The sequence below is a fragment of the Euleptes europaea genome, chromosome 11 (assembly GCF_029931775.1).
Source record: "Euleptes europaea isolate rEulEur1 chromosome 11, rEulEur1.hap1, whole genome shotgun sequence".
Lineage (NCBI taxonomy): Eukaryota > Metazoa > Chordata > Lepidosauria > Squamata > Sphaerodactylidae > Euleptes > Euleptes europaea.
The window spans coordinates 18,450,435-18,463,125 of NC_079322.1; the positions used below are offsets into that span (position 1 = coordinate 18,450,435).

The 12,691-nt window shown below is 46.2% G+C and overlaps 1 protein-coding gene across 2 annotated transcripts in view; it reads right to left on the bottom strand.

Annotated features, from left to right (window-relative positions):
• The window catches only part of HECW1 (HECT, C2 and WW domain containing E3 ubiquitin protein ligase 1), a 202,145-nt gene that overhangs the window by 113,963 nt on the left and 75,491 nt on the right, over nucleotides 1–12,691 (bottom strand). For both annotated transcript variants that reach the window (XM_056857626.1, XM_056857625.1), the window contains exon 6: nucleotides 7,407–7,576. In XM_056857626.1, coding sequence (XP_056713604.1) covers nucleotides 7,407–7,576 — 170 coding nt within the window. The remainder of the gene's footprint in view (nucleotides 1–7,406; nucleotides 7,577–12,691) is intronic.

Here is a 12,691-nt window from a genome sequence, read left to right on the forward strand (position 1 = left end):
ATCTGGATTTTCAAAGTCATGCTATCATCACATTGCCCACCTAATCCCCCAACTACCAGGAACTCTCTCAGGAAGAAGCCCTTGTTTTTTTTTTAAAGGTGCCAAAGCTGCAGCTCTAGGGAAGAAGTGACTGCAAACAAGTAGGATTTCATGATACCCGCCCCCACCCCGGTTTGTTCTTAAGTTTTTTTTTTTTAATCTGGTGCAACCCTTAATGTTGCGGCCAGTGACGTCAAGTCACAGCTGACTTCTGGCGATCCCGTAGGGGTTTCAAGGCAAGAGACATTCAGGGGTGGTTTGCTATTGCCTGCCTCCATGTGGGCCGAGAGACTTCTGGGAGAACTGTGACTGGCCCAAGGTTATCCAGCAGGCTTCATGTGGAGGAGTGTCCCCTGCTCTTAACCAATTAGAGTCCCGCACTCTTAACCAGCCCTTAATATAACAGATTAATCAAGAAGATAGTACCAGATAGTTCTAATCAAGAAGATAGTACCAGATGGTTGCTGCATACCATAATAAATGAAGTGAGAGTTCAGCTGTACTAAACCTTTTCTGGATTCTAATTGTTGTCATGATCTTGGACTGCAGTTTTCAAAATCTCTGTATTTTGTGATCCTTTTCTGTGTGTGTGTGTTAAGTGCCATCAAGTTGCTTCCGACTCATGGCGACCCTATGAATGAAAGTCCTCCAAAATGTCCTATCTTTGACAGCCTTGCTCAGATCTTGCAAATTGAAGGCTGTGGCTTCCTTTATTGAGTCAATCCATCTCTTGTTGGGTCTTCCTCTTTTCCTGCTGCCCTCAACTTTTCCTATCATGACGGTCTTTTCCAGTGACTCTTGTCGTCTCATGACGTGACCAAAATACGACAGCCTCAGTTTAGTCATTTTAGCTTCTAGGGTCAGTTCAGGCTTGATTTGATCTATAACCCACTGATTTGTTTTTTTGGCAGTCCACAGAATCTGTAACACTCTCCTCCAACACCACATTTCAAAGGAATCTATTTTCTTCCTATCAGCTTTCTTCATTGTCCAGCTTTCACACCCATACATAGTAATAGGGAATATGATGGCATGAATTAATCTAGTCTTGGTGGCCAGAGTCACATCCTTACACTTCAAAATCTTTTCTAGCTCCTTCATGGCCGCCCTTCCCAGTCTCAATCTCCTTCTAATTTCTTGGCTGCAGTCTCCCTTTTGGTTGATGGTGGAGCCAAGGAATAGAAAGTCTTGAACAATTTCAATTTCTTCGTTGTCAACCTTAAAGTTGTGTAATTCTCCTGTAGTCATTACTTTTGTTTTCTTGATGTTCAGCTGTAGTCCTGCTTTGGCACTTTCTCTTTTAACTTTCAGCAGTAGTTGTTTCAAATCTTTTCTACACTGACTCATTAGCTAAGCCATACCCATGTTTCTGCCACAGCAATCCACTGCAGAGGATGCAGGGCACGTTCTAGGATGCACACACAATTCATGTGGGGGCATTGGCAAGGTCTCACCTGTCTGACCAGGAGGAGGAGGAAGAAGAAGAGTTGGTTTTTATATGCCGACTTTCTCTACCACTTAAGGAAGAATCAAACCGGCTTCCCTTCCTCTCCCAACAGACACCCTGGGGGGGCTGAGAGAGCTCTAAGAGAACTGTGACTAGCCCAAAGTCACCCAGCTGGCTTCATATGTAGAAGTGGGGAAACCAACCTGGTTCACCAAATTAGAGTCCGCCGCTCTTGTGGCAGAGTAGAAAGTGGTTATTGTGGATTCTGAATCTGTGGCCAGGGAGCTCTGTGGAGTCCCACAGAGGGTCAATGTTATAGCCTGCATTACATAACATTGATGTAAGACCACCAATGCAGATGTTCCAAAGCTCTAGAGTAGGTTGTCATCAACATGTTGATGTTGCAATCTATACCTCACTTTAAATAAGTCTCCAGAAGTGGCTGATGATGCAACCTATACCTCACTTTAAATAAGTCTCCATCTCTGTGTAAGGACAGTGTCTAGAACCCATGGTCAAGCAGCAGAGGGAAAACATGATGCACGTTAATCATGACAGGATGGCGTTGTTGCTGGTAGGGAAGTCTGAGGTCTGGAAGGGAGTTTACTTTGTTCTGGAAGGCAGTTTACTTTCCCCAGATGGTAATTAAAAAAAGCCCCCTGCCCCCACCCAAGCCTCATTCATTTGCTTTTGTAAAGGTCACATTGATATAACATATGTTCTGCCCTTGAAATTTACATGGTGTTCTTGGGCTTCCGTGATGAAGATGGATTGCAGACGGGCCATTTTTCTGTAAATCGAAATGCCGCTTGAAAAAAATCAGGTCCTTTTCAGCTAGGGACCAAGTAAAGGTTTAAAATTGGTTCTTGTAGGTTATCCGGGCTGTGTGACAGTGGTCTTGGTATTTTCTTTCCTGACGTTTCGCCAGCAGCTGTGGCAGGCATCTTCAGAGGAGTAACACTGAAGGACAGTGTCTCTCAGTGTCAAGGGTGTAGGAAGAGTAATACATAGTCAGAAAGGGGTTGGGTTTGAGTTGAATCATTGTCCTGCAAAAAGTATCAAAGATACTGCAGACTTGGCCAGCCTGAGAAATCAGCAGTGGCTGAGCATGGACTGACACAAACAGGACACAGGGTCTTATTCCAAGACACTGAAAGACTGGACAATTCTACCAACTATTTTGTCAGATTACACAGAGAAGCCATTGAAATTCATAAACATCAGCACAACTTTAACAGAAAAGAAGAGAGTTTAAGATTGAATAAGGCTTGGCTTCCTGTCCTGAAAACCTCCAGACTAACAAAGACTACAGTCCACAATAGCCATGCAGATTAGCTTTGGATTTCACACATTAACAGATCACTTCAGGATACAATGGTTCCATATTAACATACCACACCCTCATTAGCACATTATCTTGATACTTACAGGACAATGGTTAGCACATTACCTTTGATACTTTTTGCAGGACAATGATTCAGCTCAAACCCAACCCCTTTCTGACTATATATTACTCTTCCTACACACTTGACACTGAGAGACACTGTCCTTCAGTGTTACTCCTCTGAAGATGCCTGCCACAGCTGCTGGCGAAACGTCAGGAAAGAAAATACCAAGACTGCGGTCACACAGCCCGGATAACCTACAAGAACCAATGAACTCTGACTGTGAAAGCCTTCGACAAAGGTTTAAAATGATCAAGTTCTGATCGTGCTTAGCCACACTTCACAAAGTCTTAGCTGTGGATCACAAAGGCACGAAAACAGTAACTGGAAAAGACAATGAAGACAGTCATGCTTGGAAAAGCTGAAGGCAGCAGGAAAAGAGGAAGACCCAACATGAGATGGACTGAGTCTATAAAGGAAGCCACAGGTCTCAGTTTGCCAGACCAGAGCAAGGCTGTTAACAATAGGACATTTTGGAAGACGTTAATTCATAGGGTTTCCATAATTCAGACGTTACTTGCTGGCACTTAACTCTAGAGCTTTGGAACATCTGCATTGGTGGTCTTACATCAATGTTATGTAATGCAGTGAATCACACACCCAGTAACCAAGAGAAGAAGCTTGGGGGTGAATCTAGGGTTGCCAGGTCTCTCTTTGCCACCAGCGGGAGGTTTTTTGGATGGAGCCTGAGGAAGGTGGGGTTTGGGGAGGGGAGGGACTTCAATGCCATAGAGTCCAATGGCCAAAGTGGCCATTTTCTCCAGGTGAACTGATCTCTATCAGCTGGAGGTCAGTTGTAATAGCAGATCTTCTGCTAGTAACTGGAGGTTGGCAACCCTAGGTGAATCTGAAAAGTTTTAAATCAGCAATGCTCTTGTCCCGTCCCATCCCCTCGAGCTTTAGCTCTGCCCATATCTTTTCATTTGAATAAAACATAATAATCTGGTGAGTGATATAGTGTTGGATCCAGCAGTAGATTTCTGCTAATGGAAGAGGGACTTGCCAATTCTCTTGTGTACCCCAATTAACCCATCATGCTGTTCCTTAGGGCTCCCTGTCCCCCAGGAAGCATTTCAGGATACAGCAGGACAGGGGAGGCAAGAAATTCCCATTCTGCTGGATCAAACCAGAACACCCCCAGTTGCCTGATCAATCAGGATCCGGTCACAAGGTTACACACGTCTCCATCTGTTGCCTTCCTAAGAATGAACTTCCCCTCCCCATGCTGGATCTTTAGAATCATAGAATCATAGAGTTGGAAGGGACCACCAGGGTCATGAAGACACAAAGACATGAAGCTGCCTTATACTGAATCAGACCCTTGGGCCATCAAAGTCAGTACTGTCTACTCAGACCGGCAGCGGCTCTCCAGGGTCTCAGGCAGGGATCTTTCACATCACTTACTCGCCTAGTCCCTTTAACTGGAGATGCCAGGGATTGAACCTGGGACCTACCACTGAGCCACAGCCCCTCCCCGAAAGTCATCTAGTCCAACCCCCTGCACAATGCAGAAAATTCACAACTACCTCCCCCCACATCCTCAGTGATCCCTATTTCATGCCCAGAAAATGGCAAAAAGGGGAAAAAAAACCTCCAGAACCCCTGGCCAATTTGGCCTGGAGGAAAATTGCTTCCTGATCCCAATTTGGCAAGAAAAGGCCATGACAGCCAAACATTGATGCAAACCTTTCTGCCCTCCCATTCCTTGTCTGCCTAAATTCACAACTGGTACCTCAGCAGTAACGTTAATCACAGTCAAAATTAACCCGCTTAATTCAGAATTTGAAAACAACTTGATATTTTTCAGCTTCATATTTTTCCACAGCTATGTATGGAGCTGCTTTATACTGGGACAGACCACTGGTCCATTTAGCCCATGAACGTCTACTTTGACTGTAGCATCTTCCTGAGGCCTTGACAGAAATCTGTCTCTGACTTCCTTTACCTAGGATCGCCAAGTCTGGGTCTCGAAATTCCTGAACATTTAGGAGTAGAGCCTGGGGAGGGCGAGGTTTGGGGAAAGGGCAGCATTCAGTGGAGTATAATGCCAAAGGTCGTTTATGCAAGGGAGTTTTACCTGAGGTTTGTTGCTCGCTGGACCCACACTTTCCTGTTGGGAATCTATGCACCAGCAGTCTCAAAGCCCCTTTAAATGCTGCTTTGTAATTGGCTTACTTTGTAGAGCTTACTTTGAGAGAACCCCCCCCCCCGAACCCAATTGCTGCATAAAAAAGCACTTTAAGAACAAAACAAACAAACAAAAAAACCCGGAGCCATTTGAAAAGAGAGAAGGGAGAAATCCAAGCCTCAGTTTTAAAAAGCTTTTATTCTGCTCAGAAAGAGCTCTGAGGAAGCAGGAAGCATTTGAATCCCTGCCTCTTTACATGCTGCTTTGTAATTGGCCGTGATAGAAACCAAGCTTGCAACTTTGCCTTATGCACAGAGATTTCAAGAGGGCTGAGCTCAGGGGAGAGAGAAGAATTGGGTTAACAGAGGAACGGGAAGCCCTGGGGTTTGTGAGGGCCGGCAGCGAGGTGATCTCTAATGGACGAAAACATATGCATAACTCCAGGGAACAGTTGAGACAGACCGTGAGTGAAAGTCCCCATGCCTAAACGACCAAGGAGTCCAGCCCCCAAAGTGGCCATTTTCTCCTGGGGAACTGATCCCTGTAGTCTGGTGAACAGCTGTAATTCTGGGAGATCTCCAGCCCACACCTGGAGGTTAGCAACCATACCTCTGTCTGAGATACTTGTTTTAAATGGGGGAGGCCAGAGATTGACCTCAGGATTGGGAACCTCTGCACCACAAAAGTGAACCACAAGGTCGAAAATTTCACGGAGGAATTGCTCAGCAGATTCAAATAGCGTGTGGCATATTTCAGCAACACCGACTGCATTTTCACAGTGATATTCAGACTGCAGACTAGGATTCCAGTGCAACCCTTCGTATCTGAACTTGGCAGATATTGAATTAAAGTAGGGGGCATTAGGGAGATCAGCGGAGGATAGCGGAGAAGTCTGTGCTCGGATCATTACCTTGCAGCTGTTGTTACTCCCCTAACAGAACTGTCTCTAATGCAGAGAATTTCTCAAATGAAACAGATACATATTCATATGTCTTTTGAAGGTTGTTTTCTCCTTTCACGATTAGGCTTTCCGGCACCTAATAATGGGCTTTCAAAAGCCCCGCAGCGACATCCTTGTAATGCGTCTTTCTTTCACAATTAGCAATCTTATAAATTACAGTTCTGAAGTACAATGTGTACTAAAAGCCCCAATTTCGGATCAGTCTCACTAACAAATTAAACAAATGGGCCTGAAATTGAAGGAACTTGGTACACCGTGCTACCGGTTAAATTATCTGGACAAGTCAGATACATCAGAGCAATGAGTTTAGTAAGCAGGAGTGCGAAAACCCACGTTCCCTGAGGCAGCTTTAAAAACCAAGCCCCTTAAACAGCTACTGGACTGCTGGTGAGGGCAGAAAGAAGAAGAAGAGGAGGAGGAGGAGGAGTTTGTTTTTATATGCCGACTTTCTCTACCACTTAATCGAGACTCAAACCGGGCTTACAATCACCTTCCCTTCCCCACAACAGACACCCTGTGAGGTAGGTGGGGCTGAGAGAACTCTAACAGAGCTGTGACTAGCCCAAGGTCATCCAGCTGGCTTCGTGTGTAGGAATGGGGAAACAAATCCAGTTCACCAGATTAGCCTCTGCAGCTCATGTGTAGGAGTGGGGAATCAAACCCGGTTCTCCAGATCAGACTCCACCGCTCCAAACCACTGCTCTTAACTACTACACCATGCTGGCTCTCCTGGGACGCTCCTCCAGTGTCTGTTGTTGACTGTATGGCCTGGATGACACTTCCTGCAAGAGCCTTCTTTCACCACCCAATTTTATCCCAGCCCCAGCCCCAGGTTGTTCTTTTCTTTTCTTTCTTCGTGGGTTTACTTTATCTTGCATTTTATTTATTTACTACTGCTGTGAGCTGCTTTGGGTCTCCTTGGGGAGAAAAGCAGGATACAAATATCTAAACAATGATACACGTTGGCTACAGCCTGGGGAACGGGACTTCACCTGAGCCTGGGCATCAGTTCCATTTTAGGGGTCAGCTACGGAAGGTATGAAGGGTGGTTGCGAGCATGTACAGAATGCCTCTCCCTCACCACTGAGTAAGCGCAACTGGAAGTCATTCAGTGAGGAAGAGCTTCCAAGCCGGAGGCTTGAGCCCTGGCACTTCTCAGTAAAACTTTGCAAGAAGATGTATACCAGGAGGCTGGAAGAGGCACAGATCAGAATGTGCCAGCAAACACAGGATCTTTCCTCTTGCCAGGACCCCTTTTCTTTCCTTCCAATGAAAATATAGCCGGCCTCAAAGTTTTCAAAAACGTTTGCACCTCTGGCAATAAGAGTATGCGTTCATTCTATAATACTCAGCAACATGTAATATTTTCTTAAGCCAGTGTCTTACCTCTCGTTGCCAGATGGGATTGACAGTATTACACATGATCTTGGACCTCTTCTCTTGTCCGTGGTGAGGAAGAGCTGGGAAGATGCTATGTTTTCCAGGCTGGATTGAGATCTTTAAATAAGGGTCTGGATTGAAGAACATGCCTTTCTTCAGACCAAAAGCTTGGAAATCTGCAGAAGGTTGAGCATCCTCATTAGTATTCACTGGTCTACTCAGTAATAAATGACACATATTTCTAAAACATATGAGTCACAGTCTCTAACACAACGGGCTTCCCTAATACAAGAACATAAAGAAACGCCCTACTGAAATCATAAGTCCTTCTAGGATACCATTTTATTTCCAGTGGTGGTCAAACAGATGCTCCCAAAACTAGGGTGCAAGGACCTCTGGGTGTCCATGCATACATTCCATGGAGTCATGAGCCCTTTTTAAGGACGAAAGGTAAGCCCCTCTCACAATGTGGAAAATAGAGTCCTGTTAACTCTCTAGGAACACGAGCAAGGGAAGAGGGTGGGACAGTTTTCTCCCTCTTCTGAAGGTCTTGTATTGCCACCAGTAGTCTGTGGTCCCCCAGCTTCCAGATCACCTCAAACTATTGTGGGTGTAAAGTGCTGTCAAGTCGCAGCCGACTTATGGAGACCCCTGCAAGGGGCTTTCAAGGCAAATGGTTAAGCAGAGGTGGTTTGCCATTGCCTTCCGCTGCAAAGCCTTCCTTGGTGGTCTCCCTTCTAAGTATGGACCCTGCTTAGCTTCCGAGATCTGAGGAGATCAGGCTATACCATGCCGCCTTCCTTCCCTCCCTCCCTCAAACTACTGCCTACAACAATCAAAAAGCTCAGTCCTGGGAACTCTTTATTGGCTGAGCGGCGCCAAGGAGGCATAAGGAACAGCTCAGGAGCCCCCCCTTTTATATGGGAATAGGATTGTAGCTTACTGGAGTGCATATTGTTCATACCGCTTCCCTTGTTTACTGGGACGTCCTCTACCCTTGGAACCCCCTTTCATTATTGGGATAGGACATGGCATGGACAGTTTTTGCACTGTTTTTCCAAGTCAGTAATCTAGTTCTCCTGCTTTGTTTATTGGAAGTCTCTGCTGCTGACTGAACTTTTTTCTGTATTGTGTAATCTGCCTTAATGAGAAAGGTAGGCTAAAAATGATTTTAACAACAATAACAACAAGAAGAACCTCAGGCATAAATTGTCTGGTATGCCTCTATTTTCCAATGCAAAATATTTCAGCACACACACCTGGTTGGGTGGGGGTAGGGAGAAATCACGGATTCCATAAATAGACATGCATTTTTTCAGCTGAATACTAGAAGTTCAGGTGTGTGTCACATTGGCCTCTTTATACTTCTATAAGCAGTTTTCCAGACTCCTTCCCCCATGTTCAAACAAACCATTGGCTAGATTTTATTAATTAATTTAATTCCGTAGGTATGCCATTGGGTCAAGAAATATTTTCTCTTGTTGGTCTGAATTCAATTGCCAATCAGCTTCAATGGTTGACCTCCAAGGTCTTGTGGGAGGGGGAGATATAGTTCCTTTATTCACAAGCCCTAGTGATTTAATGGGATTTAGCAGTGTGTGACTAGTAAAAAGAGAACTGCTACAATATGTGATGTGTGATGGGAAACGGGCCTATGGCAACACACCATGAGCCGGAGGGCTCCAAAGATGACCAGAATTTCCTGTTTATAACTGGAAACTCTTGCCCTCAAAATCCTGTGAGAGCTGGGGCAGGCTTTTTGCACAGTTAAGCCCCATTTAAGAAGCTTCCTTGGGGGAACTGAAGGCATGATCCCAGTGTCTAGTTGGAGGACACATAATACAGCTACTCTGGTGAAGTTAAGCAGATCTAGTTTGGGTCACTGGATGAGAGACCTCCTGGGAACGCCAGTTATCTAGGACACTGCCTTTACATCCATGATGGAAGAAAAGTGAGATACAGACAAACAGGAACACTAAGGAGCCATGGCTCAGTCCTCCGCCATCCTTAGTAGCTTTGACAACCACACTGTTTGGAGAAAGAGAAATTGTGCAAGACTGGAAAGTCCACCCTCTCCCCTGTGACCAGAGGCTATAAGCAGGAACATCTGGGGAACGGCTGCCTCAGCTACTTTGGGGGGCTTTACAAATTTCTCCCTTTTGTCCGAGGTGACATAGCAGACAATTACCTAAACTCCAGGAAATCTCTCTCCCCTGTACAACTTAGGAAAAGAACCAAGACATTTCCAGCCAAGCTCCTTCTGTTCCCTTTGTATGCAACTGCCAGTTTATGTTATTTCCACAGAAATTACAATGGGCTAGATTCCATGGATCTGCTCTATTAATGGCAGTGTCCTCCCCTGATGGGAGATGCCCGTCAAGAAGAAGAAAAAGAGTTGGTTTTTATATCCCATTTTCTCTACCAAAAGGAGTCTCAAACTGGCTTGCAATCTCCTTCCCTTCCTCTCCCCACCACAGACACCTTGTGAGGTAGGAGCGGCTGAGAGAGCTCAGAGAGAACTGTGACTAGCCCAAGGTCACCCAGCTGGCTTCATGTGGAGGAGTTGGTAAACCAACCCTGTTCACCAGATTAGAGTCCACCGCTGATGTGGAGGAGTGTTGAATCAAACCCGGTTCTCCAGATTAGAGTCCACCGCTCTGAACCACTACACCATGCTGGCTCTCCACTAGCATTGGGAGAAAGTGACTTGGGCCAAAGGAAGGTCCTGCTGTTAACAGAACAGATCTCTGGTATCAAGCCCAATAGCTAATTTCAGTTTGATTATATATTGCTGGATTCCTGTTTCAAGAGGGAAGTCCTCATCATTGGACAAAAACACTACAGGATCTAGCAAACTAGAAGCTGGATGGTGGTGGGACTGAGAATGACCAACTAACATCTGAGGTGTAACCCCCCCCCACCTCCCAAATCATATCTAGCAGCTGACAAATCTTAGCTTCTGAGTATTCTGCCTAGTCTCAATTGGCAGTGTTTCCTTTGTGGGGGGCAACAGAACTGTACATCTCGGCAACCAGCTTTAATTGAATGCCGTGATGAATTTTAACTGTATACTGATTTGGGAGTCAATTTGGCAGAAAAGCAACTACATATGTAAGCAATAAAATGTATTTTCTCTTCATCTCAATGGGTCTGAAAACATGTTCCCCACGACTACAGAATCGAGCAGTTTTCATTAATAATAATAAAAATGAACAAATTCAGTGCACTTTTCCCAAGGCAGTTGTTGGGGGATGTGAACTGAAAGGATTGAATAGAGCAGTTACCATTCTGTGTGTATATTTTACAATCCAAACCTATTGATGAATGACGTTAATATACCATACATCATTTATGCTTGGTCATAAATCACAGCTCTCTTTGCAACGAGTGGCTCATATCAATCAGTGTGGAAATGTCAGGTAATTTCTCAGAAACAGATCGCTGGAGCAGGAAGAAACAGAAGGCAGAGCAAGCACATTCCTATATATTTTCTCAATCGCTCAAAAGCGTACGAAGCTCATAACAACATGAGAGAGTTAAGGTTGTTCTCGGAAGCGACCGTATTAATTGCAGTGGCATTTGGAGACAAACATATTTGCTTGGAAGATAACAAAGAGCAATTAAACAGCTCCATAATATGATCAGTTGCACTGAATTGTGGCAAGGGCAGCTATGGGATAATTGCAGTAAATCTCAGCTTCAATTTAGAAGACAGCCAGAATGTACATTGGCCAAAATGGGAGCACGGAAGGTCCCCGGTAAGTTATAAGGCTTATTTGTCAAATCCTTAGGTCTCTACCCAATCTATCACTTAAAGCAGGGGTAGGGAACCTCCGGCCCCCGGGCAGGATCCGGCCCACGAGATCATTTTATCCGGCCCCCGTGCTGATTCCAGGAGCTCCAGGGCCATGCCGCTCCAGCTCTCGCTAGCTAGGCTCTCTCCTCGGCAGTTTGGGCTTTGCCAATGGGGTGATTGTGGGGCCCTTTCTCCCAACTCTCCTCTCTTCCTGGAGAGACTCACAACTTCTGCCCAAAAAGTGCACCTGGCCGGAAACCCCCCTCCCCTTTGTCTCACCGGCTGATTCCAGGTGAGTGGGTGGCGTGCCCTGCTCCTACGCGGCTTTCCCTTCGCTCTCCGGCTTGAAGCTGCTTGGGCGCTTGGAGCTTATGCCACCATCTCCCCCCTCGCCTGCCTGCCACTGGCCGCTCCCTCCGCCAGCTCGGTGGGCCCCTACGCGGCTCTCCCCTGGGCCGAGGACAAAAGATAAAGCTGGCTCTCCGGCCATGCCAGCCTCAAACTTTCCTCCCCACCCCCCCAGCTTGCCTCTGACCCGTGCAGCGGGGCGATCTGGTGAGTGCATGTGTGCGTGCGCAAGAGAGATCCCCGGACCGTTGTGCAGCCGGGTAAGTGTGTGTGTGTGTGTTTGTGCAGGAGAGATCCCTGGGCCGCTGCGCAGCTGGATGACTGTGTGTGAGTTTGCGCGAGACAGAGATCCCTGGGCCGTTGTGCAGCCCAGTGAGTGTGTGCATGTGTGTGTATGCACGAGAGAGAGATCCCCGGGCCATTGTGCAGCCCAGTGAATGCATGTGTGTTTGCGCGAGAGATCCCCGGGCCGCTGTGCAGCCCGGTGAGTGCGTGTGTGTGTGTGAGAGAGAGATCCCCGTGCGTGTGTGTGTGTGTGTGGGGGGAAGCCTCCCTCCCTCTCTTTCCTTCCTTCCTTCTTTCCTTCCTTCCTTTCCTTCTTTCTTTCCTTCCTTCGCTATCCGACTGAATTGCAAGTTATATACTTATCTCAGAATAAGCAGGTTTTTTTCCTGCCTGAGAAGCCACATAAGCAGTTTGGCTTGGTCCACGTACTGCCGGTCCAGCAGGCTTACTTTGCCCAAAACCGTCAGGTTTTCTAGGCTCCACTCGCCTGCAATTCTCCCGACTGCACTTCAGGCTCTGGAACCCTTTTTCCGGGTCTTTTGTATACCCGCTTCGTCAGTGCTGGGAGTGTGCGTTCTTCGGCAGGATGACTGCTCGCCGGGATGATTCTTTTCCCGGCTTGGATTTTACTCACTGAAGCAAGTTCGCCCAGCGTTTATTTTGTTCAATTGAGACTTTTTATTTAGCTTAAGCATATTGTGTATATATTGTGTAACATTTGGCTTAGAATACATGGTGATTTGTTTCATTATGATCAGATTGTGTGCCATCAGTACTTGCTTTGTTGCTTAATTCCAATTATTTAAGCACGAGGTTTTCTTTTGAATACTAAACCTCCTGGTGGTGGCTGGAGACCTGGCAA